General features: G+C 38.2%; 1 protein-coding gene across 4 annotated transcripts in view; it reads right to left on the bottom strand.

Moving 5' to 3' along the window:
* DIP2C (disco interacting protein 2 homolog C) overlaps positions 1-25,094 on the bottom strand; it is a 534,437-nt gene that overhangs the window by 81,531 nt on the left and 427,812 nt on the right. For all 4 annotated transcript variants that reach the window (XM_004454050.4, XM_004454048.4, XM_004454049.4 and 1 more), the window contains 6 exons: positions 25,010-25,090; positions 19,377-19,500; positions 18,889-19,010; positions 17,700-17,811; positions 17,469-17,578; positions 9,528-9,658 (listed from right to left, as the gene is read on the bottom strand). In XM_004454050.4, the coding sequence (XP_004454107.1) occupies positions 9,528-9,658; positions 17,469-17,578; positions 17,700-17,811; positions 18,889-19,010; positions 19,377-19,500; positions 25,010-25,090 (680 nt within the window). The remainder of the gene's footprint in view (positions 1-9,527; positions 9,659-17,468; positions 17,579-17,699; positions 17,812-18,888; positions 19,011-19,376; positions 19,501-25,009; positions 25,091-25,094) is intronic.

The following is a 25,094-nucleotide window of genomic DNA, read 5'->3' on the forward strand; positions in this document are numbered from 1 at the left end:
TTGTTTTGGAAATGTCTGAGCAGGATTGATGTTAATTCTTGGAATGTGTGGTAAAATTCATGAGTAAAGCCATCTAGTCCTGGGCTTTTCTTTGCTGGGAGGTTTTTGACTACTGATTCAATCTCTTCACTTGTTATTGGTTTTCTGTGATTTTGTATTTCTTCTTGAGTCAGTTTAGGTTATTTGTGTGTTTCTAGGAATTTGTCAATTTCAAGAGGGTTACCTAATTTGTTGCCACATAATTATTCATAATATCCTCTTATAATCCTTTTTATTTCATGAGGTCATTCATCACGTTCCCCCTTTCATTTCTGATGTGTTATTTGCATCTTTTCTCTTCCATCAGTCTAGCTAAATGTTTGTCAACTTTGTAAGAACAAATTTTCAATTTCACTGACTCCATTATTTTTCTATTTATCTCTACTCCAATTTTTATTACTTCCTCCTCCTACTCACTCTCTTTTAATTTCTATTTCTTTTTCTAATTTCTCCAGGTGTGCACAATTAGGTTACTGATTTGGGATTTTTCTTCTTTTTTAATGCAAGCATTCAGAGTTATACATTTTCCTCTGAGCATTGCCTTTGCAGTATCCCCTAAATATTGGCAGGCTTTAGGAAGCGGCCTTGGCTCAATGGATGGAGCATCCGCCTACCACATGGGAGGTCGACGTTCAAACCCAGGGCCTCCTTGACCCATGTGGAGCTGGCCCACGTGCAGTGCTCACATGTGCAAGGAGTGCCGTGCCACGCAGGGGTGTCCCCCGCGTAGGGGAGCCCCATGCACAAGGAGTGCGCTCCATAAGGAGAGCCACCCAGTGCGAAAGAAAGTACAGCCTGCCCAAGAGTGGTGCCACACTCATGGAGAGCTGATGCAGCAAGATGACGCAACAAAAAGAGACATGGATTCCTGGTGCCGCTGACAAGAATAGAAGTGGACACAGAAGAACACACAGTGAAAGGACACAGAGAATAGACAACCAGGGCGGCGGGGGAAAGGGAGAGAAAAAAATCTTAAAAAAAAACAAATTGGCAGGCTTTGTTCTCATTTGCATTTTTCCCAAGATACTTCGTAATTCTGCATATGATTTCTTTGACCCTTTGGTTACTTAAGATTGTATTATTTAATTTCCACATTATCTGTGAATTTTCCAGTTCTCCTTTTGTCACTGATTTCTAGCCTGATTCGAATTTGGTCAGACAACTGTTCATATGATTTCAAGCTTTTAAAAAATATTTATATATGTATATTTTAAAAAAGATTTTTATTTCTCCCCCCTCGAGTTGTCTGTTCTGTGTCCATTTTGCTGCATGTTCTTCTTTGTCCGCTTCTGTTGTTGTCAGCGGCATGGGAATCTGTGTCTCTTTTTGTTGCGTCATCTTGTTGTGTCAATTCTCCGTATTCCTGCGCCATTCCTGGGCAGGCTGAACTTTCTTTCGCGCTGGGTGGCTCTCCTTATGGGGTGCACTCCTTGTGCGTGGGGCTCCCCTATGTGGGGGACATCCCTGCGTGGCAGGGCACTCCTTGTGCGCATCAGAACCGTGCGTGGGCCAGCTCCACATGGGTCAAGGAGGCCCAGGGCTTGAACCACGGACCTCCCATGTGGTAGATGGGCGCCTTAACCGCTGGACCAAGTCTGCTTCCCTTAAAATATATTGAGACTTGTTTTGTGACAGCATATGGTCTATTCTAGAAAATGACCTGTGTGCACTGGAGAGGAATGTGTATTCTGCTGTTGGATAAAGTCTTCTATATATTCTTCCAGGTTAGTAAGTTTATATATTATTGTTGAAGACCTTTATTTCTTTGTTTTTCTGCCTAGATGTTCTAGGCAGATGTTCTAGATGTTCTAAAGGGACAAATTGACCCTTTAATCACTTTATAGTACTTTGTCCCTTGTAACTTTTTTTTAACTTAAAGTCATTTTTGTCTGATACTAATATACCCTATTGCCTTCTGGTTACTATTTGCATGATGCTTTTTTCCCCATCCTTGCATGTAAATTTAAGGTGAGTTGCTTCTAAACAGCATAAAATTGGGCTGTTTTAAAATCCATTCTGCCAATCTTTACCTTTTGACTGGAGTGTTTAGACCATTCACATTTAAAATAGCTACTAATAATTCAGGACTTCTGCCATTTGCTCGTTGGTGTTTTGTTTTTGTTTTAAATTGGAGTACTCACAATGCCCAACTTCAAATCTTTTTTTTAAAAGATAGTTCTTTCCCTCCCACTCCCCTCCCCCTCCCGCCCACTGTCTGCTCTGTGTCCACTCGCTGTGTGTTCTTGTGTGTCCACTTGCACCGTTGGTGGCACCGGGAAATTGTGTCTCTTTTTTGTTATGTCATCTTGCTGCATTAGCTCTCCAGGTGTGGCGACACTTCTGGGTGGGCTGCTCTTTTTTCACGCGGGGCGGCTCTCCTTGCAGGGTGCAATCCTTGTGCATGAAGCACCCCTATGCGGGGGCGCCTGTGTGGCACAGTACTCCTTGAGTGCAGCAGCTCTGCACGTGGGCCAGCTCACCACATAGGTCAGGAGGCCCTGGGTTCGAACCCTGGACCCTCCCATATGGTAGGTGGACGCTCTAATAGCTGAGCCACATCCACTTCCCTACTCTTTGGTTTTTGTAAACCTTATACTTTTTGTCTCTCGGTTCACCTGTCTTCTTTTTTATTTAGTTGATCTTTTGTAATTAATCCTTTATAATCCTTTCTCATTTTGTTCTGTCCATATTTTTTAGTATTTTTTTATGTTTACCATGAGGCTTAAATTTAACATCCTAAATCTAGAATAATCTCCTTTGGTTTGATGCCGACTTAATTGGCTTATACAAACTATATTCCTATACCCCACTCAACCATCCCTGACTTTTATGTATTTCTTGTCACAAATTACTTATACCCTATCAGTACAAAACCACTGATTTATCATGACTTTTTAAGCACTTGCATTTTAGATTCTGTAGGAAGTGGAGTTAGAAACCAAAAACACAGTAATACTGACATCTATATTTACCCCACATGTTGTTACCTTTACCAGAGATCTTTATTTCTTCATGTGGTTTATATCTATTGTGTCCTTTCCTGTCAATGTGAAGAACTCCTTTTACCATTTCTTGTAGGGCTGGTCTTGTGGTAAAAAAAAAACCCTTATAACCGGGAATTTTGCCAGATATAAAATGTATATTTTAATGTGTTATCTCTGAAATTTAGACAGTGAGACTACTGTTCCTTAACTTTGTATCCAGATGGTATTATGAGAAGTTTCCTTGAATGACAGGAACAAAAATAAAGAAAACACCTTTCCCAGTCTTTGCAAGTTAATCTGTGATTGCTCTCCTTTAGAGTTTTCCTGAGGTGAAAATATAAGGTCCTCTCTGATCTTACGTAATATGCATCTTGTCCTTGATATGTATGTGGCCGTAGGAATTCCCATTTACATGGATCTGAATGTTCCCTTCCCCATAGAAATTGTTTCTGACTGGTCCCAGGCATTATACTGTATATTCTACAGTTGGCAATCCTTTGCCCCAGGCAGCCGATATTGGTTCTCCCAGTGTTTTGTGGAGAGCTCTGTTGAGCCGCCTCTACACACAGAGCAAATGCTGGGGTAGAGAACCCTTGATGAGTATCCTGGTTCAGTCCTTCAGGTTTCCCACAGACTAGCCCAGATGTGCATGTACCTTAGGACATGCATGACGGTTATTCTGCTCCATTCAGAACTCGGACCAGGGACCCACACAGGTTATCTCCATGCTGAGCTGGTATGGGGATGCGGAAGAATAAGCAAGGGCACCAAAAGATTCTACCATTACTCCCCTCCCCCCCCTTTTTTTTTGCTGTGTCCATTCACTGTGTGATCTTTTGTGTCTATTTCTCTTTTTGTCTTCTCTTTTTCTCCTCCAGGATTCACTGGGATTTGATCCTGTGGACCTCTGATGTGGAGAGAGGTTCCCTGTCACTTGCATTACCTCAGTTTCTGATTTCTATTGAGCTTCACTTTAACTCTCCCCTTCACCTCCCTTTTGTTGCATCACCACCTTGCCACACAGGCATGTTTTGTTTTTTTTAAACCAGAAGGCCCCAGGGATCGAACCCAATCCCTTGAGTCACATCCACTTCCCAAGATCCTACCATTTTTAATGAATAAGTGTTCACCTAGTTACAGCAACTTTTTTTTTTTAAGAGATTTTTATTTATTTATTCCAACCCCCCAGGTGTTTGTACATGCTGTCTCCATTTGTTGTGTGCTTCCTGTGTCTGCTTGTCTTCTCTTTAGGAGGCACTGGAAACCAAACCTGGGACCTCCCATGTGGAAGAGAAATGCTCAATTGCTTGAGTCACCTCACCTCCCCGGTTCGTTGTATCTCTTTGTTGGTTGCATCATCTTGTTGTGCCAGTTTGCTGTCTTGTCTTCTCCAGGAGGCACTGGGAACCGAACCTAGAGCCTCCTGTGTGGTAAGCAGGAGCTCAATCACTTGAGCCACAGCTGCTTCCCATGTTACTGCAAATTTTAACTGTTTTCTGGAGCTTTGAAAAAGATGGTTCTGCTAGTTCTTGCTTGTTGCATAAAGCTTCTGTGGGCTGGTGCCCTGGAGCAATTCATTCTGCCATCCTGATGCAGTCACCTCTCCTCTAGAGAATTTTCCCCCCCTAGTGACTACTGAGCACCCTTTCATGTGCTTATTGGCTGTTTGTATATTTTCTAAATGTTTTATACTTTTGCTCTTATATTTAAGTCTATGATCCACTTTGAATTAATTTATATATATAAGGTAAGGATTTATATGTGTCCTTTTGCATGTTGATATCCAATTGTCCCAGCACCATTTGTTTCAAAGACTATTCTTTCCCCCATTGAATTGCCTTGGTACCTTCGTTGACAATCAACTGAACATATTCATAAGGCTTAATTTCTGGACCGTGAATTCTGTTTCAATGACATATAATCCAGTTTTTATGCCAGTATCACACTGTCTTGGTTACTGCAGCTTTGTAATAATTTTTGAAATTGGGAAATGTTGAGTCCTCCAAATCTGTTCTTTATCAAAATTGTTTTGACTCTTCTTGACCCTTTGCATTTCGACGTACGTTTTAGAGTTATGTTGTCAATTTCTGCAAAAAATAAAGTCTGCTGATATTCTGGTAGGGAATGCATTAACTCTTTTGACCAATTAGGGGAAAACTGCCATCTTAACATTGAATCTTCTAATACATGAATATGGACTATAGCATGCTGTTTAAAAGTATGCATGATCTTAAATCATTTTAAAACAATGCCATTTAAATATCCTAATTTGAAAATGGGTGTAGCTGAGTGGTTGAGTGTCTCCATTACCTCCACATAAATAAATAAATATCCTAATTTGTGACCAAAGGGAGCTTTAGGATAAAGATAAAACTACTATCTGAATCACAAAATTGCAGGAAAGTTGCAAGGAGAGTAAAAATAACTTTTTTCCTCCTTTGAATCACTAGAGGGCAAGTCATTGACCTGATGCCCCATCTATTCCAAGGACTTTAGGGTGTATTTCCAACAAACAAGTACATTTTCCTCCATAAGCCAACTAAACCATTAAAATGTGAAACTTAATTGATATATTTCTATGACCTAAGCTTCAGATCTTATCAGGTTTCACCAGTTGTCCCAATTATATATTTTACAGCAAAAGGATCCAGTTTAAAGTCACACTGCATTTAACCTGACAGGCCTTTTAGTTTCCTGTCTGGAACAGTTTCCAAATTATTCTGTGGCTTTCTCACCTGACATATATGATGATTACAGAAGTGATTTCGACTGTCCCTGAGTTTGGTTGTGCTTGAAGTTTCTGCATAATTAGATTTGTATTATGCATCTTTGGCCAAGAATAGCAGAGAAGTCATGTGTTTTACTCATTGCAACCTACAGGTAATGCACCATTTCAATGTATCCCATTACTGTCAACCTTCCTATTGATTATTTGACTAAAGCTTTTCTACTGTAAAGTTGCTCTTGCCCCCTTTATAAGTAATAACTATTTCATGGGTAGCCACTATTTATATGGCTGATCCTCAAACTTTCAATGTATTCATTTATATGTATCTGAATAGATTGATGATTTTCTGTTTTATTCAAAGTTCTGCAATCTGTTAAAATCATTATTTATCCTGATGCCCAAATTATCTGCAACGTGGTCTGTAAGAACCTCTACACACACAGTTCCTCTGTCCTTCTGAGATGTCTCTAACCTTCTTTGAGTACTTACTTGCTTTCTAGCACAAAAAGATGTTCCGGACTTATCTTGTATATTCCCTGTCCCAGGCCTGAAAGCAGTCATTTCTTGATGTAACCCTAGTTCATTTTAGAGGAAAATGGTATTTAGAAGCCAATATATGGGTGTGAGGGTGTTCACTGCTATTGGGATATGGCTGCTCCAAGTTCCTTTCAGTGGACAGCATTAATGAATATATTATATATTCATTCATTCATACAAACCATATTTACATTAATATTTCTAAATCTGTCAATATGTACAAGATGATGCAGCAAAAAGAAACACAGTTTTAATGTAATATTTTTACAAAATCAATAAAAAAAACCAACACAGATTCCCGTGCTGCTGATGACAACAGAAGTGGACAAAGACACAGAAAATAGACACAGGAACAGACAACTGGAGTGGAGGGGAAGGGGAGAGAAATAAATAAATAAATAAATCTTTAAAAAAATATATATGTATTTAAAAAATGGGTTCACAATAAGACATCTAGTTGCAATTCAATATAATGGATTGATAATAATTTTCTTTCTTTCTGTATTTATTACTCCCTTCACATATGTGGAAGACTGACTTTCAATTTTATTAAAATATATACCTATCTGATCAATCAATCAATCCCCCGGTATGAAATTACTCTCCTTTCTCTAGTGCCACCTACTCCCCTATAGGAGCTCTGGTTCCTCATTGTGGGCTGCCTCTTGTACCTTCTTCATTCTGCTTGGGCTTTAACACCTACCTCAGCTTGCCCTCTGTGTGGACACTCTCGGGTGCTGATAGTCTCACAGGGCCATCATCATGTACAGATACTGTTCTTACCCTGCTCAGGCTTTGAAACCTCAACACCGGGCCAGTTTTCTATCAAGATTCTCTCTTTACTTTGCTTGGGTGAAGTCTCCTTACCTGGAGATGTTCCCCTAGCATAACCCTTCTCATTCTTCTTGGGCACTTACTTGTAAGACACACTGAGTGTGTCTCCTTAAATTGTGTGCCCCAGTAGCATCTCATGCTTCACTCTATCCTGAACCTGAATTGCATGGGAAAGGGGAATTGATGTTATTTTTGCCTTTATGAGTGATGGTGCATGTTAAGACCAAAGTCTTGAGTTTTTTGTGAAGTAAGTCCATTGGGATCTATTCCTGCACAGGATTTTTGAACACAGGGTGGTTTACAGCTGTTTTATATATATAGATATATAGATACATAGATTTAGATATATTTTAGTATTGCAAGAGCAATCAACAGATTAGTATAATTTTGTGACTCCTGAATGAAGTTATAGGAAAGAAGATCAATAAAGATTCCTCACAATCTTCTCTGGACAATCTCTTCAAAGAACCTTTACTACTAATAGTGGTTCACATTAAAAACTTTTTTCCTTCCAACAAGTACCTTCACTGTTTTTTGTTTTAAAGATGTATTTATTTTTTATTTCTCCCTGCCCCACACACACAGTTGTTCTGCTCTCTGGGTCCATTCATTGTGTGTTCTTCTGTGTCCGCTTCTATCCTTATCAGTGGCACCGGGACTCTGTTTCTTTTTGTTATGTCATCTTGCTGTGCCAGCTCTCAGTGTGTGTGGCGCCATTCTTGGGCAGCCTGCACTTTCTTTTGCGCTGCGCAGCTCTCCTTATGGGGCACATTCCTTGCATGTGGGGCTCCCCTACGCGGGGGTACCTCTGCGTGGCACAGCACTCTTTGTGTGCATCAGCACTGTGCATCGGCCAGCTCCACACGGGTCAAGGAGGCCTGGGGTTTGAACCATGGACCTCCCATGTGGTAGGCGGACGCCCTATCTATTGGGCCAAGTCTGCTTCCCTTCACTGTTGATTTCATGTAATATTATGCTTGATAAGCCTGCAGAAGCAGCATTTGTTATATTTGCTGGCTTTTGCTTTATCAGTACACGCTGTCAAATAAAACACAGACAATAATCCTAAAAAGTCAGTAGTTCAGAACTGGTTTCTGGCATTCCTATTAGGTTGGCCAAATACATTTAAGGTGATTTTGGCTCTAATGCTAAAATGGAATATTCTGAATTATTTCTCTCAATAATTACTCAAAGTACTATTCCATTTTGGATTGAGATTAAAATAATTACAATATTTTACTTATTCCATTCTGCTTGATTTCTCAAAAAGCTTACTTGTCCTAATTAGAATGTCAGTGTTCTTAAAAAAATTAGGATTAGATTTCAATTCAATTTAATACCACTGAATATTAAGAATACATTAAAAATTGCTTTAGGAGACTGATTAAAGACTCATAATAAATTAAGAAAAAACTGTAAACAATTTCATATGAAAGCATCCTATTTTTATAAATATATGAATATTTGTTTTCATATATTTATACTTAAATGCATACTTTAATACTTATGGGTATAATCACTCATAAAAATAAAAAGTGGAGGGGGAGAAATAAAAGCAAAATGTTGATATTTGTTGAGGCTGGATGATGGGTGTGTATTAATTAAAGCATTCTTCATATACTTATGTGTGTCTGAAAAGTTAAAAAATAGTATAATACATCACAAAATAAACTCTGAAAGACTATATACCACAATGAAAATAGTGGGTGTGTATTTGGTATTGCTGGGTAAATATGATTATTGATACCTTTATTTTCCCCTTATATTATTTTGGATTTTCTAAAATGTCTACCATCAACATAAATTATAAGCATAATCAGGAAAAAATATCCATTACATAAGTACTTGCTGAGTACTTGTTATGAACTAGGCACCAAGCTGGCTGTCAGCAATAGATAATGGACCAAATAGATCATCTCAGTCCTCATGGAGCTCATTCCTGCACTTCTTTCAGCTGAAAGCCTTCCTCCACAGTGAGAAGTCTGAAGGAGGATGATGCCTGGAATGCCCATTTATTCAATACAAATTCTAGGCCAGGAATAATGAAAATCTTTTGATCTTATAAAATATGGATTAGCAACAGACAAATGCCCAGAAGGGTGTTGTCTCTGTAGGTTTCATCAAAGCTTCATCAAAACTTGAATGAGACTAATTTTTCCAGATGCAGTAGAAACTGGACCACCACAAAGGTATACCCACTCTATCCCTAAGAGCCGGGCCAAGAGGGAGAAGTACAGGAGGCAAGCATTTTGCCCTTCATCTGCTGGCCACTCCTTCTCCTGAAGGCGGTGGTCCTCACAGCCAACTGACTGGGTCAAAGACAATAGCATATTCTTGTAAATGGTCTGGAAAATGAGGGCATATGATTTTTCTTTTATTTTAAAGATATTAAAGAGAATTCTTACCTGCAGAGGCACCAGAGGACAAATCCAAGTCCACAGTAAGGATCCAAACAAATAGCCACTTCTCTAGAGGGATAAAGCTCACACTGCAACTTAATGGAACGGCAAAAGGCACTGGTGGCTGCATGAGACATCTGTAAAACAACAAAGCTGACATTAAAATGCCACAGTGCCTAACACCCAATGCCCAAAGACTTTTGAGGACCTGGGGCAGTTGTAGCCAGTCTTGGGATATGATGTTTGTTAGGAGAAAAGTAGGCTGCTTATGGTTTCTTAATCTTTCTGCATTCAATGAGTAAACCAGACTGAAAACTTTTTTTTTTTTTTTTTTAAAGATTTATTTATTTATTTAATTTCCCCCCCCTCCCCTGATTGTCTGTTCTTGGTGTCTATTTGTTGCGTCTTGTTTCTTTGTCCGCTTCTGTTGTCGTCAGCGGCACGGGAAGTGTGGGCGGCGCCATTCCTGGGCAGGCTGCACTTTCTTTTTTTTTTTCACGCTGGGCGGCTTTCCTCAGGGGTGTACTCCTTGCGTGTGGGGCTCCCCCACGCGGGGGACACCCTTGCGTGGCACGGCACTCCTTGCGCGCATCAGCACTGCGCATAGCCAGCTCCACACAGGTCAAGGAGGCCCGGGGTTTGAACCGCGGACCTCCCATATGGTAGACGGACGCCCTAACCACTGGGCCAAAGTCCGTTTCCCAGACTGAAAACTTTTTGGTGCTCTAAAGGCTAATCACATTAGCAACTGAAATGGTGATTAACTGACATTTGAATAGCAGCTTATTACATAAAGGAATATTATGACCTGTACAACAACCTATAAAGTAGTTGGGAAAGATATTACCATCCATGTTCACCTTTCTTAAGTAGGAACTGTATCTTCATGTTCATTTTACATCTCAAAGGTCCAACACAATACCTATTATACAATAGATGGCCAAACAATGATAAATGTTGAATTAATAATTACCCATCTAATTGGTTAGGAAATGGAAACTCAGAGGAGTTCAAGGATTTGCTTAAGATTTCATAAGTTAGAATCGGAATTAGATCACAGGCCTTCTTATACCTACCCCGTGCCATTTGAAGGCATCAAAGCCCAATTCTCACCCCTATCGCATAAACAATGTTACACTAAAGAGTTTCCTATGTCTGCCATTCCCAATCCCAAGAGCATTCCTACTATGGTCAGTATGTAATGTGAACTATTTTTAAATACTATAAAATATAGTAAATAAAATTGATTTTCTTGTAAAAGCTTTCTAGTCAATCAAACCTAAGAGGAAAAGGAGAATAAAAGCAGCACAGAAAACTTCACCAAGTCTCACAGGGCTTTAAAAGCATTTCATAATTAATCTGAAGTAGCATTTCATACAGAGATAAACTGTGAATGAGAACCAGGGCAGAATATTGTACTACTCAAGAAAATTCAGCCAAATGCCAAAAGAGATGGAAAAATTGGTTTGTGGGGATGTGTGCCATAAGGAGGGATCCTTTCACTGTAAAAACAATGTATCATTTTTATAAGTTGTGCCCCAAAGATGATTTCATCATGGGTATTATACTGAATTTATCCAGGGTAATGTAAAGTTGGTCTAAAATGTAAAACACAAGTAGGTCTCTTTAGCTTGCTTTTAAAGCCACGATATTTGTTTAAAGGAAAATTAGACTGGATTTAAGAAATATTTCCTATAGCTTCCTATCATCCTGGATCAAGCATTAGTCAAATCCTATCAAAATGACCCACATACTCAAGCACAGCAAATAAAACAAAACCTTTACTGAGCCCCTGTTCTGTGCAAACCATTATTTGTAGCTTGAGATTAGTTCTTCAGCTCAGTTCTGCAAATTACATTAATTAAGTGCTTGTTATATACCAGGCATTATGTTAGCTGCCAGGGATATAAAGAAGAATAAACATGGGGAAGCAGATTTTGCTCAACGGATAGAGCATATGCCTACCACATGGGAGGTCCAGGGTCCAAACCCAGGGCATCCTGACCCGTGTGATGAGCTGGCCCACGCATAGTGCTGATGTGTGCAAGGAGTGTCATGCCACACAGGGGTGTCCCCCACATAGGGGTGCCCCATGCGCAAGGAGCACGCCCTGTAAGGAGAGCCGCCCAGTGTGAAGAAAGTGCAGCCTGCCCAGGAGTGGCGCCGCACACACAGAGAGCTGACAGAGGAAAATGATGCAAAAAAAGAGACAGATTCCTGGTGCCACTGACAAGAATATATAAGCAGAAGCAGAAGAACACACAGTGAATGGACAGAGAGAGCAGACAACTGGGGGGGGAGGAAAGGGAGGAGAAGAGGAGAGAAAAAAATTATTATTATTATTTTTAAAAAAAGGGAAGAGGACCTGGCCCAGTGGATTGGGTGTCTGCCTACCACATGGGAGATTCGCGGTTCAAACCCTGGGCCTCCTTGACCTGTGCGGAGCCGGCCCATGCACAGTGCTGATGCGTGCAAGGAGTGCCCTGCCACGCAGGGCTGTCCCCGCATAGGGGAGCCCCATGTGCAAGGAGTGCGCCTCATTAAGGAGAGCCGCCCAGTGCGAAAGAAAGTTCAGCCTGCCCAGGAATGGCGCTGCACATACGGAGAGCTAATGCAGCAAGATGATGCAACATAAAGAAACACAGATTCCCGTGCCACTGACAACAGAAGTGGACAAAGAACACGCAACAAACAGACACAAAGAACAGACAACTGGGGTGGGGAGGGGGGAAGAAGGGGAGAGAAATAAATAAATAAATCTTTAAAAATAAAAAAAGGACTAAACATGATTTCTGCCCTCAAGGAGCTTTCAATCTAGTGGGAAATTCAGAGACTTAAGCAAATAATTATAATATCTGTAAGTACTTAGGCAGAAGGATATATAGAATAAAAAGAGAATAGGGAGAAAGAAAGGCTGCTTAAATCACCCTGGGGGAAAACAGAAGGGTTCCTGGATCTAGAAGAATAAGAGTTACCAGATTTCAACATAGCAACAAGTATAGTAGTAGGTCTGGAAAAAGAGTACCTAAGGAAGGCAAATATTCCATTTCTAAGCTCATAACAATTTTGAACACTACCCAACATTATAAACCAGAGTCCCAAATGCAAGGCTTTTCTTTTTTTTTCCCGTTCTTTATGGTTTATTTGACATTTTTGAGGTACGACACTTGAACAGTTGGTTGCATTGTAATAGGTAGATTTTTTTTTTTACATTACATGGCAATGTATACTACTTTGATATATTTGGTACACAAAATAAGATCCTTTAAAATAGTTATGCACAAGACATGCAATGTTGGATTTACACATTGGAGTTCAGGATGTGATTGATTGGGAGGAAGGAAGTTGCACTAGGCATGTTTGGTGAAGGAACCAGAAGGTATAACATACACAGTAACCACACATTCTTCTGGTTTGAAAGGCAACTGCAGCATGTGCATTGGCACTGGTGCCTCAGACATAAACTATTTTATATAACCAGTTTGGGACTATACAAGATAGGTATCATCTTCAGTATCAGTAAATACCTTCAGGGTCTTATGAAAACATTCTTATGTCTAACTTTTTTTCCTAGGTCATCTTAATATTACTGCTGTAATCCCAGATCAGATAAAAAGAACAGGAACAACCCCCAACTAAAATGCAAGGCTTTTCTATAACCACTAAGACAAAATTAGTCTTGGATGAAGAATTCGTTTTCCAGAGGCCCAAAACAACAAACAATCCACTCTCAAGTGACATTCAGAATAGACATATCACTGTAGAGGAATTAGGGATGAAGTCTATTGTATTTATTTTTAGAACACATTGTGTGACTTGAGCAGATTTACCTTCCAGTGGAGTTTTGCTTTGGCCAATGTTAAAATAAGTGTCCATTCCATAGGCACACAACTGCACACATAAACTAAGAATGAGCAGGGAAAAGGTATCCCAGAGGAATACTTGGTAACAAGGGAAAGACACCATGAATTTTAACTATCCTTTGGGAAAACTCATATGGTGATTAAGGCAAATTGTAGATGCTATATGGGGGGCCCTCTATATGACTTCCTTGCTGATCTTAAGCAAATGGATATCGATTACCTATTAGGAGCCTTCCGAGCTCAAACCCACACTTTTGAACAGTTGGTAATATAATAAATTATACATATAAACACATACTTCATGGGTTTTATTATTTTTTTAAATGAAACTCTATAGCGCTTGTTATAGGTAAAGCAGTTTACTGGATAAAGTTGCCTCTTCCAACTTTTATAGTAATGTAATTGAACTCTCATGACATTTTAGGCTGAAAGCTGAAATTAAATCAAAACTTCTTTCTGAGAAAAATGGTGACCACAGTAATCCATGAGTCAACAGAGGCAGGAAGGATTTCAATCAGGATCATATTATAAGCCAGCAGATTTCAATTCTCTAAGACTCTTTGTATTTAAGTATACAGATTTTTCATTACCCAACCTTGCAATATATTTCATTTCAGGTAATCATCAAAAAAATGAAATGGTTAAAAGTTGCAGTCAAGCTTTTATAAATCTGACAGAAAGTCTAATTATTCACTTTTATTCACTGCCTGGGTTTTCTTGGGTCTATGTGTAGATTAAATCGAGTTACCAGGAAGTAACAAACTTGGATCATATTTTCCTTGTTTCATGTAAAAATATCTTTATTGAATCAACATTTAATAATACAGCTTCCACTTCTGTAGACATAAAACATAGGGAAGCAGATGTGGCCCAACTGACAGAGCATGTGCCTACCACGTGGGAAGTCCAGGGCTCAAATGCAGGGCCTCCTGACCCATGTGATGAGCTGGCCCATGTGCAGTGCTGATGCATGCAAGGAGTGCCAGGCCATGCAGGGGTGTCCTCCCATAGGGGAGCACCATGCACAAGGAGTGCGCCCTGCAAGGAGAGCTGCCCAGTGTGAATAAAGTACAGCCTGCCCGGGAATGGCGCTGCATACACGGAGAGCTGACGCAACAAAAATGAGACAAAGATTCTGGGTGCCACTGACAAGAATGCAAGTAGACACAGAAGAACATAAAGCAAATAGACACAGAGAGCAGACAATGGTGGGTGGGAGGGGAGAGAAATTAATAAAAAATAAATCTTTAAAAAAAAAAAAGAAAGAAAGGATTAGTGAGCTTGAAGACATGGCCTCCAAAAGTTAAGACACAAAAGAAAGGATGAAGAAAGGGATGGAAAAAATTGAATAGGAACTCAGGAAACAAAATGACGGCAAGAAATGTGCAAACATGTGTGCCATGGGTGTCCGAGAGAAGAAGAGAAGAGAAAGAGGGCAAAAGGAATATTTGAAGAAATAATGGTAGAAAATTTCCCAATCCTATTGAGAAGGACATACATATCCATGTCCAAGAAGCACAACATACAACAATCTTAATAAATCTAAATAGATCAATTCTAAAACACATACTAATCAGAATGTCAAATGCCAAAGAATGAATTCTGAGAGGAGCAAGAGAAAAAGCAATGCATAACATACAAGGGAAATCCAATAAGATTAAGTGCTGGTTTCTCATCAGAAACCATGGACACACGGGAGCTGCAGTATAATGTATTTAAGATACTGCAAGAGAAAAATTGCCAGCCAAGACTCATATCCAGCAAGACTGTCTTTCAAAAATGAGTGCGAGCTTAGAATATTCACAGATAAACAGAAACTGAGAGAGTTTGTAACTAAGAGACAGGCCTTGCAGGAAATATTAAATGGAGTGATGCAGTCTGAAAAAAAAAGACAGGAGAGGCTTTGAAGAGAGTCTAGAAATAAAGATTATACTAGTAAAAGTAACTAGAAATATAAAAAGTGATGAAATAAAATATCACAGATAAAATCCAAAGGTCAAAATGGGTGAAAAAAGAACTACCTTTATAGTAATAACAGTGAGTGTTAATGGATTAAACTCCCCAATCAAAAGACACAGACTGTCAGAATGGATGGGAAAATATGAGCCATCTATAGGTTGTCTACAAGAAACTCACCTTTAACCCAAGGATACTAATAGAGTGAAAGTGAAAAAGATATTCCATGCATGCAGTAACAACAACAAAAAAGCTAGAGTAGCTATACTTATATCAGATGAAATAGACTTTAAAAGCAAAACTTGTATTTGAGACGAAGAAAGAAAGTATATATTAATAAAAGTGGCAATTTACCAGGAATAAATAATAAACATAAATGTATATGTACCTAAACAGGATGCCCCAAGACACAGGAGGCAAACACTTGCAAAACTGAAGGGAGAAATAGATATCTCTACAATAGTTGGGAGTCTTCAGTACACCCCTCTCAGCATTGGATAAAACATCTAGGCAGAGGATGAATAAAGAAACAGAGAGCTTGAACAATATGATACATGGACTAAACCTAATAGACATATACAGAACTTTGCACCCCAAAACAACAGGATATACATTATTCCCAGTGCTCATGGATCTTCCTCCAGGATAGACAATATGTTGAGTCACAAAGCAGATCTCAATAAATTCAACAAAATTGAAATTATACAAAACATTTCTCTGATCATAATGGGATAAATTTAGAAATCAACAAGAGGTGGACAAAGGAAAAAGTCACAAATATATAGAGATTAAAGAATACACTCTTAATTAGTGGAGCAAAGAAAAAATTCTGAGATAAATCAGTAAATATCTCCTGATGAATAAAAATAAGAACACAACATATCAGAACTGATGGGATGCAGCGAAGGCATTGCTGACCCTAGAAAAAATAGAAAACCTCTACAAACCAACCACAAGTGAAGAGATTAAAAAAGTAATCCAATTTGGCTGAAGTCTGTATAAGCAAAGGAAATTGGAGAGAAAGAAAGAGAAGTCACTGGAAACAACCAGCAGCCAAAAGTCAAGGGAACCCAGGTGAAATGGTGGAAGACATTGCTGTGTGCATTTCCATGGAAAAGCCAAGTGTAGCAATTGATATTATGAATTCCAAAAAGAGATATTATCTTTGTAAACTGGTGTGTTTCTCTGGGCATGATACCCTTTGATTTAAATTCAAAGGCTTTACATTTACTTGATCAATTTAAATTAGGGCTTTGAATCAACCACATCATTAAGGTGTGCAAGGTCAAGTCCCGGCTCCCTTGGTGGGCTATATAAATGGATGCTCAATCAAGAACACAGAAGTAGATACACAGAGAAGACACACAGAGAATCCTGTGGCCCTGGGAAGAGAGATGATCCTGATAGTCTACAGCTGATCCTGTGGAGAGAACTGAGGAGCTAAGCCCTATGCCAGCCTACAGCTGAGATCAGAAGAAGCCTTAAGAGGAAAGAGGAAGGCTGAACCCTCACAGACATCACAGGACATCTTGCTTCAACATGTGGTAACAAACTTCGGGTGAGGAAGAACCTTTTATGGTACCTTGAGGTGGATTCTTTAGGGCCTTGTAACGGTAAGCTTTTACCCTAAATAAATACCCTTTATAAAAGCCAAAAGATTTCTGGTACTTTGCATCAACACCCCTTTTGGCTGACTATTATACCAAGGAATTTCAATGGTTGCCAGCTGGCCAGAAGATACTGACACTGACAGGAAGCAAGCCTTCTAGCTTCTGAAACCATGAGCCAGTGAGTTCCTATTGTTAAGTCAATCCCACGTATGCTATTTGTTTCAGCAGCTAGGAAACTAAGAGACAAAACGTTAGGAAAAAGCATATGCTATTATGAGCTAGTGATTCTGAGTTTACATTAAAAATAGAACATTTGGAAAGAATCAGCTTAATTAACAATTGAAATGATCATAAATTTTATAGCTAGAATGAGATTCATAAATAAATATACCTTTTTCCATGTTTCACTGAGAATACCTACCGTGTCCTACTATATGTAACAATATAATCTGACAAATTAAATATATGACTTGTTAACAACAAAAATCTACAGATTATGCCAACTCTCAATTTCTTACCTTTACTCCAGCTAGCATCCCAGTTGTGGACACACTAAAATCAAGATAAGCTAGTGTATCTGGGTTAGAAGGTTTGTAGATCTGGGCAGGCCGCTTCTTTGGCAAATCATCTGGAGATAAAAAACAAAGCTATTAGCATCTATTATCTAATTTAAAGACATAAGCAAGCAAATTCAAAAGGCAAACTTATCCAGGTTCAAGTCATCAGATGCAACTACTTCAAACACCTACCTGTGTCTAGAATGGGGGGCCATGTCCTCACATCTACAGCTGCTGCTGCCTCTCTGGACCTTAACAATTTACAGATTAGTTGAGTTGTCATTAAACAGGCAGAGCGACTCACCTGGGGATCAAAGAACAAAGTAAATACAGTGAAGTCCGTATGAGAATGAAGCTGGATGAATAATGCAAAGCATATACAAAAATATTTATTGAGTGCTCATTATGCATAGGTCAAATGTAGCTCTTAGTAAGCAAATTAGATTATCAAGAATATTGTTTCTTTATTAAAGGCGCAGTCCTGGGTAACTGAGGTGCAACACAGCTAGGAATCTGATCACAGAAGTACATAGATAAAGCAAGAGTTGGGGACTGAGATTCCTATATATGCTCCCTGGAAACTTCTATAACTGAGTAGGTATCCAGAGTGCTAAGTTCACACTAAGAAAAGAGCATCTAACTAGCTGCTCTCACCATTAGCTCTACTGTTATTAATCCTATTTTAACAATTAAAATTGGTACATATATCCAGGAACAAAATATTTTATAACTGTCATGAAAGTATTCCAATGTAACTATAAAAAAGGATTCACATTTGGGAGAAGACACTGGTATTCTCTGTACCCAAACTATTTTGTTCCTCAAGGTTCCTTCCTCCAAGGGGGAAAAAAAGGCATATCCTAATGTGCTTGAACTTTCCCAACAGTAAAAAAAAATAAAATAAAAACAAATCTATAGTTTCAAAAAGGAGCAGGAAACTTCTAAAACTTGAGGAAAAAACTTTTTAGAAATGTGTTCCATCTTCATTTGGTTTTGTTGCTTCAGCTGAGTTTGGAGGGTAGCACAGACAGGATAGTAATGTCCTCTGTTGGAAGTGCTCTCCTAGTCTCTTAAATCATGACTCATCACAGTAGTTGTAGCCATATTCATTCAGCCTTTAATTCTATAGATAAGTTTAAATCTTGCTTCTAGAACTAGAAAATAAGCTTCTCAAAGGTAGAGACCATACCATGTTTTACTGCTGTGATTCCACAAACATATACTCCCATAGCCCAAATGGCATATAATCCATTGCCTTTTACTAGAAGATTTCAGTCTATGCTCACTGTTGGTGAACCAAAGTACAATCCATCTATAAGTTCAACACTCAGATCCAGGGGTCAGGTGGAACTGCCCAAATATTTCCAAATATATTCATTACCTCTACAATCATCTTTACAGTAGGTAGTGTTGTGGCGATGTTCTGTGGATGAGGAGGACGAACAGTTATTGGCACACAGCCTGCATACAGGCAACCATAAAATGCTGCAATAAGGTCTATTCCTACACAAGAGAGAAACCAAAAATTGTATTGAAACAAATCTGTCATCCCTTTCTAGCATGGAATACTGCTGACTAAATGAACTAAATACCTCAGATATCCAATAAAACAAATTTAGGCATAAAAAGCTTTGTGAAATATTTCATTCAAGTCCCTATGAGTAGTATACTATGTGGTATAACCCCTGTATGTGGTAATAACTAAATGCAAGTAAAGCCAGTAGGAATCAAATTGGACACAGTGTCAATTTTCTGTGATAACCCAGCAGCTTTACTCATCTGGCACCACTGTGTGTAGTAAAGTGCCTCTCCATGCAGTTGGTTGGTCTTTCATCTCTCTGGAGTTAAATATAAATCATGTTTCATTACCTGGTGGGTAGACTAATGCAACATGATCTCCATCTTGCAAATGCCCTCTTTCCATCAGCATAACTGCTATCTTCTCAGCCCGTTTATGAAGCTGGACACAGGTCAGTGAGTTTGCTATTGTGCCCTGAAGATTAGACAACAGCAGTTCAGTAAAAATTCTTTTTAATAAGATTATTAAACAGATTTATTGATATATGATTGCATACAACCACTTCTTTAAAATGTTGGTGTATCCACAAAGTTGTGCAATCATCACTACGACTTTTAGAACATTTTCATCAATCACTGAGGTAGCTCTCCCTGTTTAGAAGATACCTTTCACCTGTCCTCTTGCCCAGTGCTATGTTACATCTGAACTTAGTGCTATCTTAAACAACAAGCATTCTCAGTAAAATTTATTTCAACTCCTGAAACTGATTTTTTTTGCCATCCTATGGAGAGCTGAAGCTAACAGGCTATCAAAAACAAGCTTTCTTTCAGATGATAAAGACTAGGTTTTTTTTTTTGTTTTTTCTTTTCATTTTCCAGGATCCTGATATTTAAGAGATTTGAATGATTTATAACCAGTAACCAAGAGTGTACATCAAAATATTTTTTAAACTCTAGTTGACAAAAATTCCCACTTATGGGTACTTAATATAAATGCAAACTTTAATCTGCATGCTGCCCTGTATCTTTAGCAACCTTCTTAAACATTTTTTTCACAGTAATGTTTGTCATTTTGAGTGGTTAACACAATAACAAACAGGAAATCCTCTAGTTCACTCATGGTAAAAATGGTACAGTGGAGTGGCACTTTTCATGGGAGTTAGGTTCTGAAATCAGTATGTAGAGTGATATGCAATTAACTAAAATTATCCCCAAAATTCCTTCAAGAAGGTGCTACACTAGAAAGAGGCATCCTAATTCACACTAAGTCTGAACAATCAGTTTTTCCTTCACAGCTGGGACTGGAGGCTGTGCCATTAGTTGACCACTAGATGCAGTAATTGTCTTGCACTTAAAGGACATGTTGAATGAAAATGATTTCTCTTTAAACACTGGAATCACACTTAGCAGGGCAAGGTGTCACACCATGAAAAAGTGGGACTTGAGGTTGCCTGAACAACCGGCAGATTCAGGTTTCCTCTCTTACCCTTACTGCAGTACTCTGGGGTATTTACTTATAGATTGGCAGCCCCAAATGCCCACTTTTAAATTATTTTTCTCTTTTTTTCTCTTTTTCCCAACTTGAAAGGCTGATCTGCATATGCAAAAAGTACATATGAAATGACTCCACCATAGTAAGTCCATAAGGTAAACATGTCCCATCTGACTCCAAGGACACTGGTCATCCACTTGTCCTTTGACAGTCCTAATATAACCTTTTACTGCAGGAGAAATACCACCAAGTTGCAGTGACACATTTCATTTCCCACTAATTAAGAAAAAAAATAAAATGTTACAGGTGAGTGGTCCCATAAAGTAACAGCCACTTATCCTAAGGTTAATACTTATTACCTGGCATCTTCATCAACATTCATGGGAAAAGTTAGGGTTACCAGAACTGAAATGCACATTGCCTAAGAAGGAGGTTCAAGTAAACACTACTTCATCAGAGAAACCAGACCTGACCTTTCTTAAAAGTAATCTTGAGATGTATTATAACAAAATGATAATGCAAAGTAATCCAGCCATCAAATTCCTATTCTAAATAGAATTTCAGTGTCAATGATTGTAAAGTTGGCACCATTTTAAAGTTTTACATTAAATTATGACACTGAAAAAAGACTGAGGAATAAAGAAATAGCAAAAAATTTAGAAGTTACTGTAACTAGAAGGTTAAGAGAGTTGGTTGCTGTTTCTGTTAGAAAAATGATATTTTTTTGGTATGTAAACAAGTCCCAAGAATGTGAGTTTTCCATAATTTGTAAGGAATTAAATTGTATTCCTACTATAAATGCTGTACAACTCCTACCTGTTGACCATGCTGGCAATGGAGGAAAGCATATGAATGAACACTCTTTGCACCAAATAGGAAACGTCACTTATATTCACGAAACAAATGGAGCAATCATTTTAAATAAATCCGTCATCAAGGAAAGCAAGTGAGAAGTGGCACAATTCAGAATCAACTAGGACTGTACTGTCCAATAAGGCAGCTATTAACCACATGCTGAACTGTTATTTTGAATATAATGAGTGAAGTAAAATATGAGAATTAATTATACCTGGTTCGTTTTACTTTTTAAATGTTGCTCTTAGAAAATTTTAAATTATCTATGTGGGTTACATTATATTTCTATTGGACAGTGGCTGAGCCACTGTATATGTGGAAAATATACTATGACAACCATAAAAATGATGCTCGTGACCTAAGTTCAGGTTAAGATTTTGTACTAAATGTGTATCTGAGGTCATAGATGGTAGGAAATGAACACAGATGCTTGGATCTGACCCTTTTAGAATAACACTATCGCTCAAAGTGACATTATGATCCTTCCGATAGTTTAGATGGCAACCAACTCCATGACAACAGACTCTTAGGAAATAACAGGCCACATCTAAAAGGAAAGGGTATTCTTGGACCGTATTTTCTCCATGATAACCTAAAATAAATTTATTCATGACTTTGATCCCCACAATTCACCCCCATTTGATTTTCTATTGCTTCTTATGAACACAATTTTCTAAGAGATCCAGTGTATAGCAAATGGCTATTGGCACAGGGACTCAAGGGCACGGGGGATGTCACACAGGGCTAGAGTGAATGCACATCAAGCCCAGGGCTCCAGCATCACTCCAATGAACAATCTGAAGGGCCTTCTTGGCATATTGCTATTTCCAAAAATTAGACTTAAACAGAATATCTCTATTTCCCTCCTGCCAATAGAAAGCATTATCTATGAACATACCTAAATCATTTTGAAATCATTGTATATTTGGGGGTTTACCACTTCTTATGCTGCACTACTGATTTATACCTCTAGTTTGTCTGGAAACACATATTCATCTATCTACCCTTCCATTCTACATATGTATGTAGCAATGTGTCAGGCAATGTTGGAGGAAGGATGTTAAAAGACGATTTGGAGTAAGTGGATGTAGCTCAAGCAGTTGGGCACCCACCTACCATATGGGAGGTCCTGGGTTTGGTTCCTGGTGCCTCCTAAAGAAGATGAGCAAGACTGTGCTTGCTAATGTGAAGGGCTGGTGCTGTGAGATGACGCAATGAAGAGATACAATGAGGAGATACAATGAGAGACACAACAAGTGAGAGTGGAGGTGGCTCAAGACTTTGGGTGCCTCCCTCCAACATGGGAGGTCCTAGGTTTGGGTCCCAATGCCTTCTAAAAAGAAGATGAGCAGACAGCGAGCACAAACAATGAGGGGTAGGGGGGAATAAATAAAATAAATAATAAAAAAAAAGATGACTTTGATCTGATTCTTGCTTTCAGCTATTTACAGTTCATTGATAATAAGAACACAACTACAAAGTTATGGAAATTAAGGGAAGAGAAGTACTTTTAACTAAAGGAATCAGAAGGTACTATAGGTGGGAAGTCTAGAGTATGGCAGAGTGACTAAACTAGTAATACAGATTTCTGTCATCATTTGGAGGTGAAACTGGAAGTCTAAAGAGCCACAGGAGACTACAGAAAAAGAGAAGAGAAAGTCACAAACAGTTTCTAGGAGAAATGCTTTGTTTAGAAGACAAGAAAAGTCAAAGAAAGGCTTAAAGAGAAATTATGACAGTCACAGAAGCCAAGCAAGGCAAACTGGTCAATCATGTTAAGAAAGGGGAATCTTAACTGGATCTATAGGCTGAGGAAGGATCCAATAGAGAAGTGATTAAAAATACAAAGCAGGCATCCTTTCAAATATATAAACTCATGGTAACTGTACAGATCTTCAAAAAATCCTATCAATCCTGTACCATGTCTTTCATTGCTGTTCATCCGTGAGCATGGGTAGCAACATGAACTGTCAAATGAAGAGAAAGGGTCATCAGAAGGGAAACAGAAGTCTTTATTAGATAGTGTCAAATACTTGCTGTGGCAATATAGTAATGATAGAAAGTAGGGCTTTGGTATACAAAGGTGTCCAGGGAATCAAAGAGCTATTACTTAACACTCTTTCTGAGGGGTGGTCTTGAGAAGATAAAGTGACAAAATGACTTCTAGGATCAATTCGGCACATAGAATAATTTCAAGATAATAAGCACCTGCTATGATAAAGGAATATGAGAGGTTATTTATATAAACTAAATTACATGGAAAATGAATCTGATAACTATCCAAATTATATATTCAGGTAATAGTTTATATCACTGTCATTTCCTTTTATTTCTCTTCAGTCTACTCTTTTAAGTCGCAAGAGATGCCTTTGTACTCTGAGATTTTAATATTAACCAACTCTAAGCAATCATTACTTTAAAACGGTTAGTTTTTCTAATTATATATGTAGTACATGTTCACTAAATAAACTTGGATAAATAGAAAAGTACAAAGAAAAAATTTTAAGTCAACTACAATCTCCTCACCCAAAAATAAATGTAAATGCTCTTTCTAATCATACACAAAAATATTTACACCTGATATTGTTAAACAAAACTTAAAATATTATACATGCATTATAATGTGAGTTTTTTCACCTAATAATATATATGGTCAGTTTTCCCATGTAACTAAATATCTCCTTAAGACATGATATTTAGTGGCTGAAAAGCATTTCAAAATATGGATATTAAAAATTTATCTAGCCTATCTTTCAGTTTTTGGATATTTAAAGCACTTTCATTTTTCCAGAATAATGCTTGATAAATGAGAATCTTTGAATGTTTAAAATCTTTGTGATTTTATTTTTATCTCTTCAGAGTAATTTCTAGAAGTATAATTGTTGTATGCAAACATATTAAATATTTCTGAAATACACTTTCATGATATATAAATTGCCCTCCAGAAATTTTGCAATAATTTTAATGTCCCTTCTCTTCCCCCTAGAAACATAGTGCCCATATTTGCCAAGAAAAGCTATATTTTTAATCTGTTTTCCAGGATACATTCCCATAGCAAAAAAAAAAAGCTGACAAGCATAATAAGATTTTCACATTGAGTTTCGATTGCTATCGCTATCTGCCTGTCTAGTCAAGGACTTATTCTTAAATACTATTATGGAACAATATTTGATGAGTTTAGTTTTCTAATGTAAAAGGTAAAACATGAACTTTAAATAGAGTTATAAAATAGAAATGATTTTTATTCCTAAGAGTATGTAATTAATGTACAACTTCTTATAAAAACTTAGCAATAAAAATAAATATCTCAGAGATCTACAATTGTTCTCTGATATAGATGATTCATCACTTTTTTTTGCGGGGGCGGGGGGAGAAATACCGCAAACAGAATTGCTAACATACGTGCCCACGTAAACAGAAATGTATAGATACATAAAACATATCTAAAAACAATCCTTAAGTGAAAAAAAATCTCGGTCAAAATAGCAAAAAATAAATAAATGAAATTCACATAAGACTGAAGTGAGGGGATTAAGTTGGGACTATTATAAAGAAGCAAGGAAGCTTCCAAAGAATCAGTTTAGATTTCCCACAAGGTGAGCAATCATAATGAAGTTAGAATTTCAGCATGTCTCACCCTACAGTTTAGCAGCGTATAAAGGATGTGGTCGGGAGTGGTCTGAGCTCTCCACTGCAGAACTTCTGAGAGAAACAGGAACTGA

Source organism: Dasypus novemcinctus, chromosome 5 (assembly GCF_030445035.2).
Source record: "Dasypus novemcinctus isolate mDasNov1 chromosome 5, mDasNov1.1.hap2, whole genome shotgun sequence".
NCBI classification, from domain to species: domain Eukaryota; kingdom Metazoa; phylum Chordata; class Mammalia; order Cingulata; family Dasypodidae; genus Dasypus; species Dasypus novemcinctus.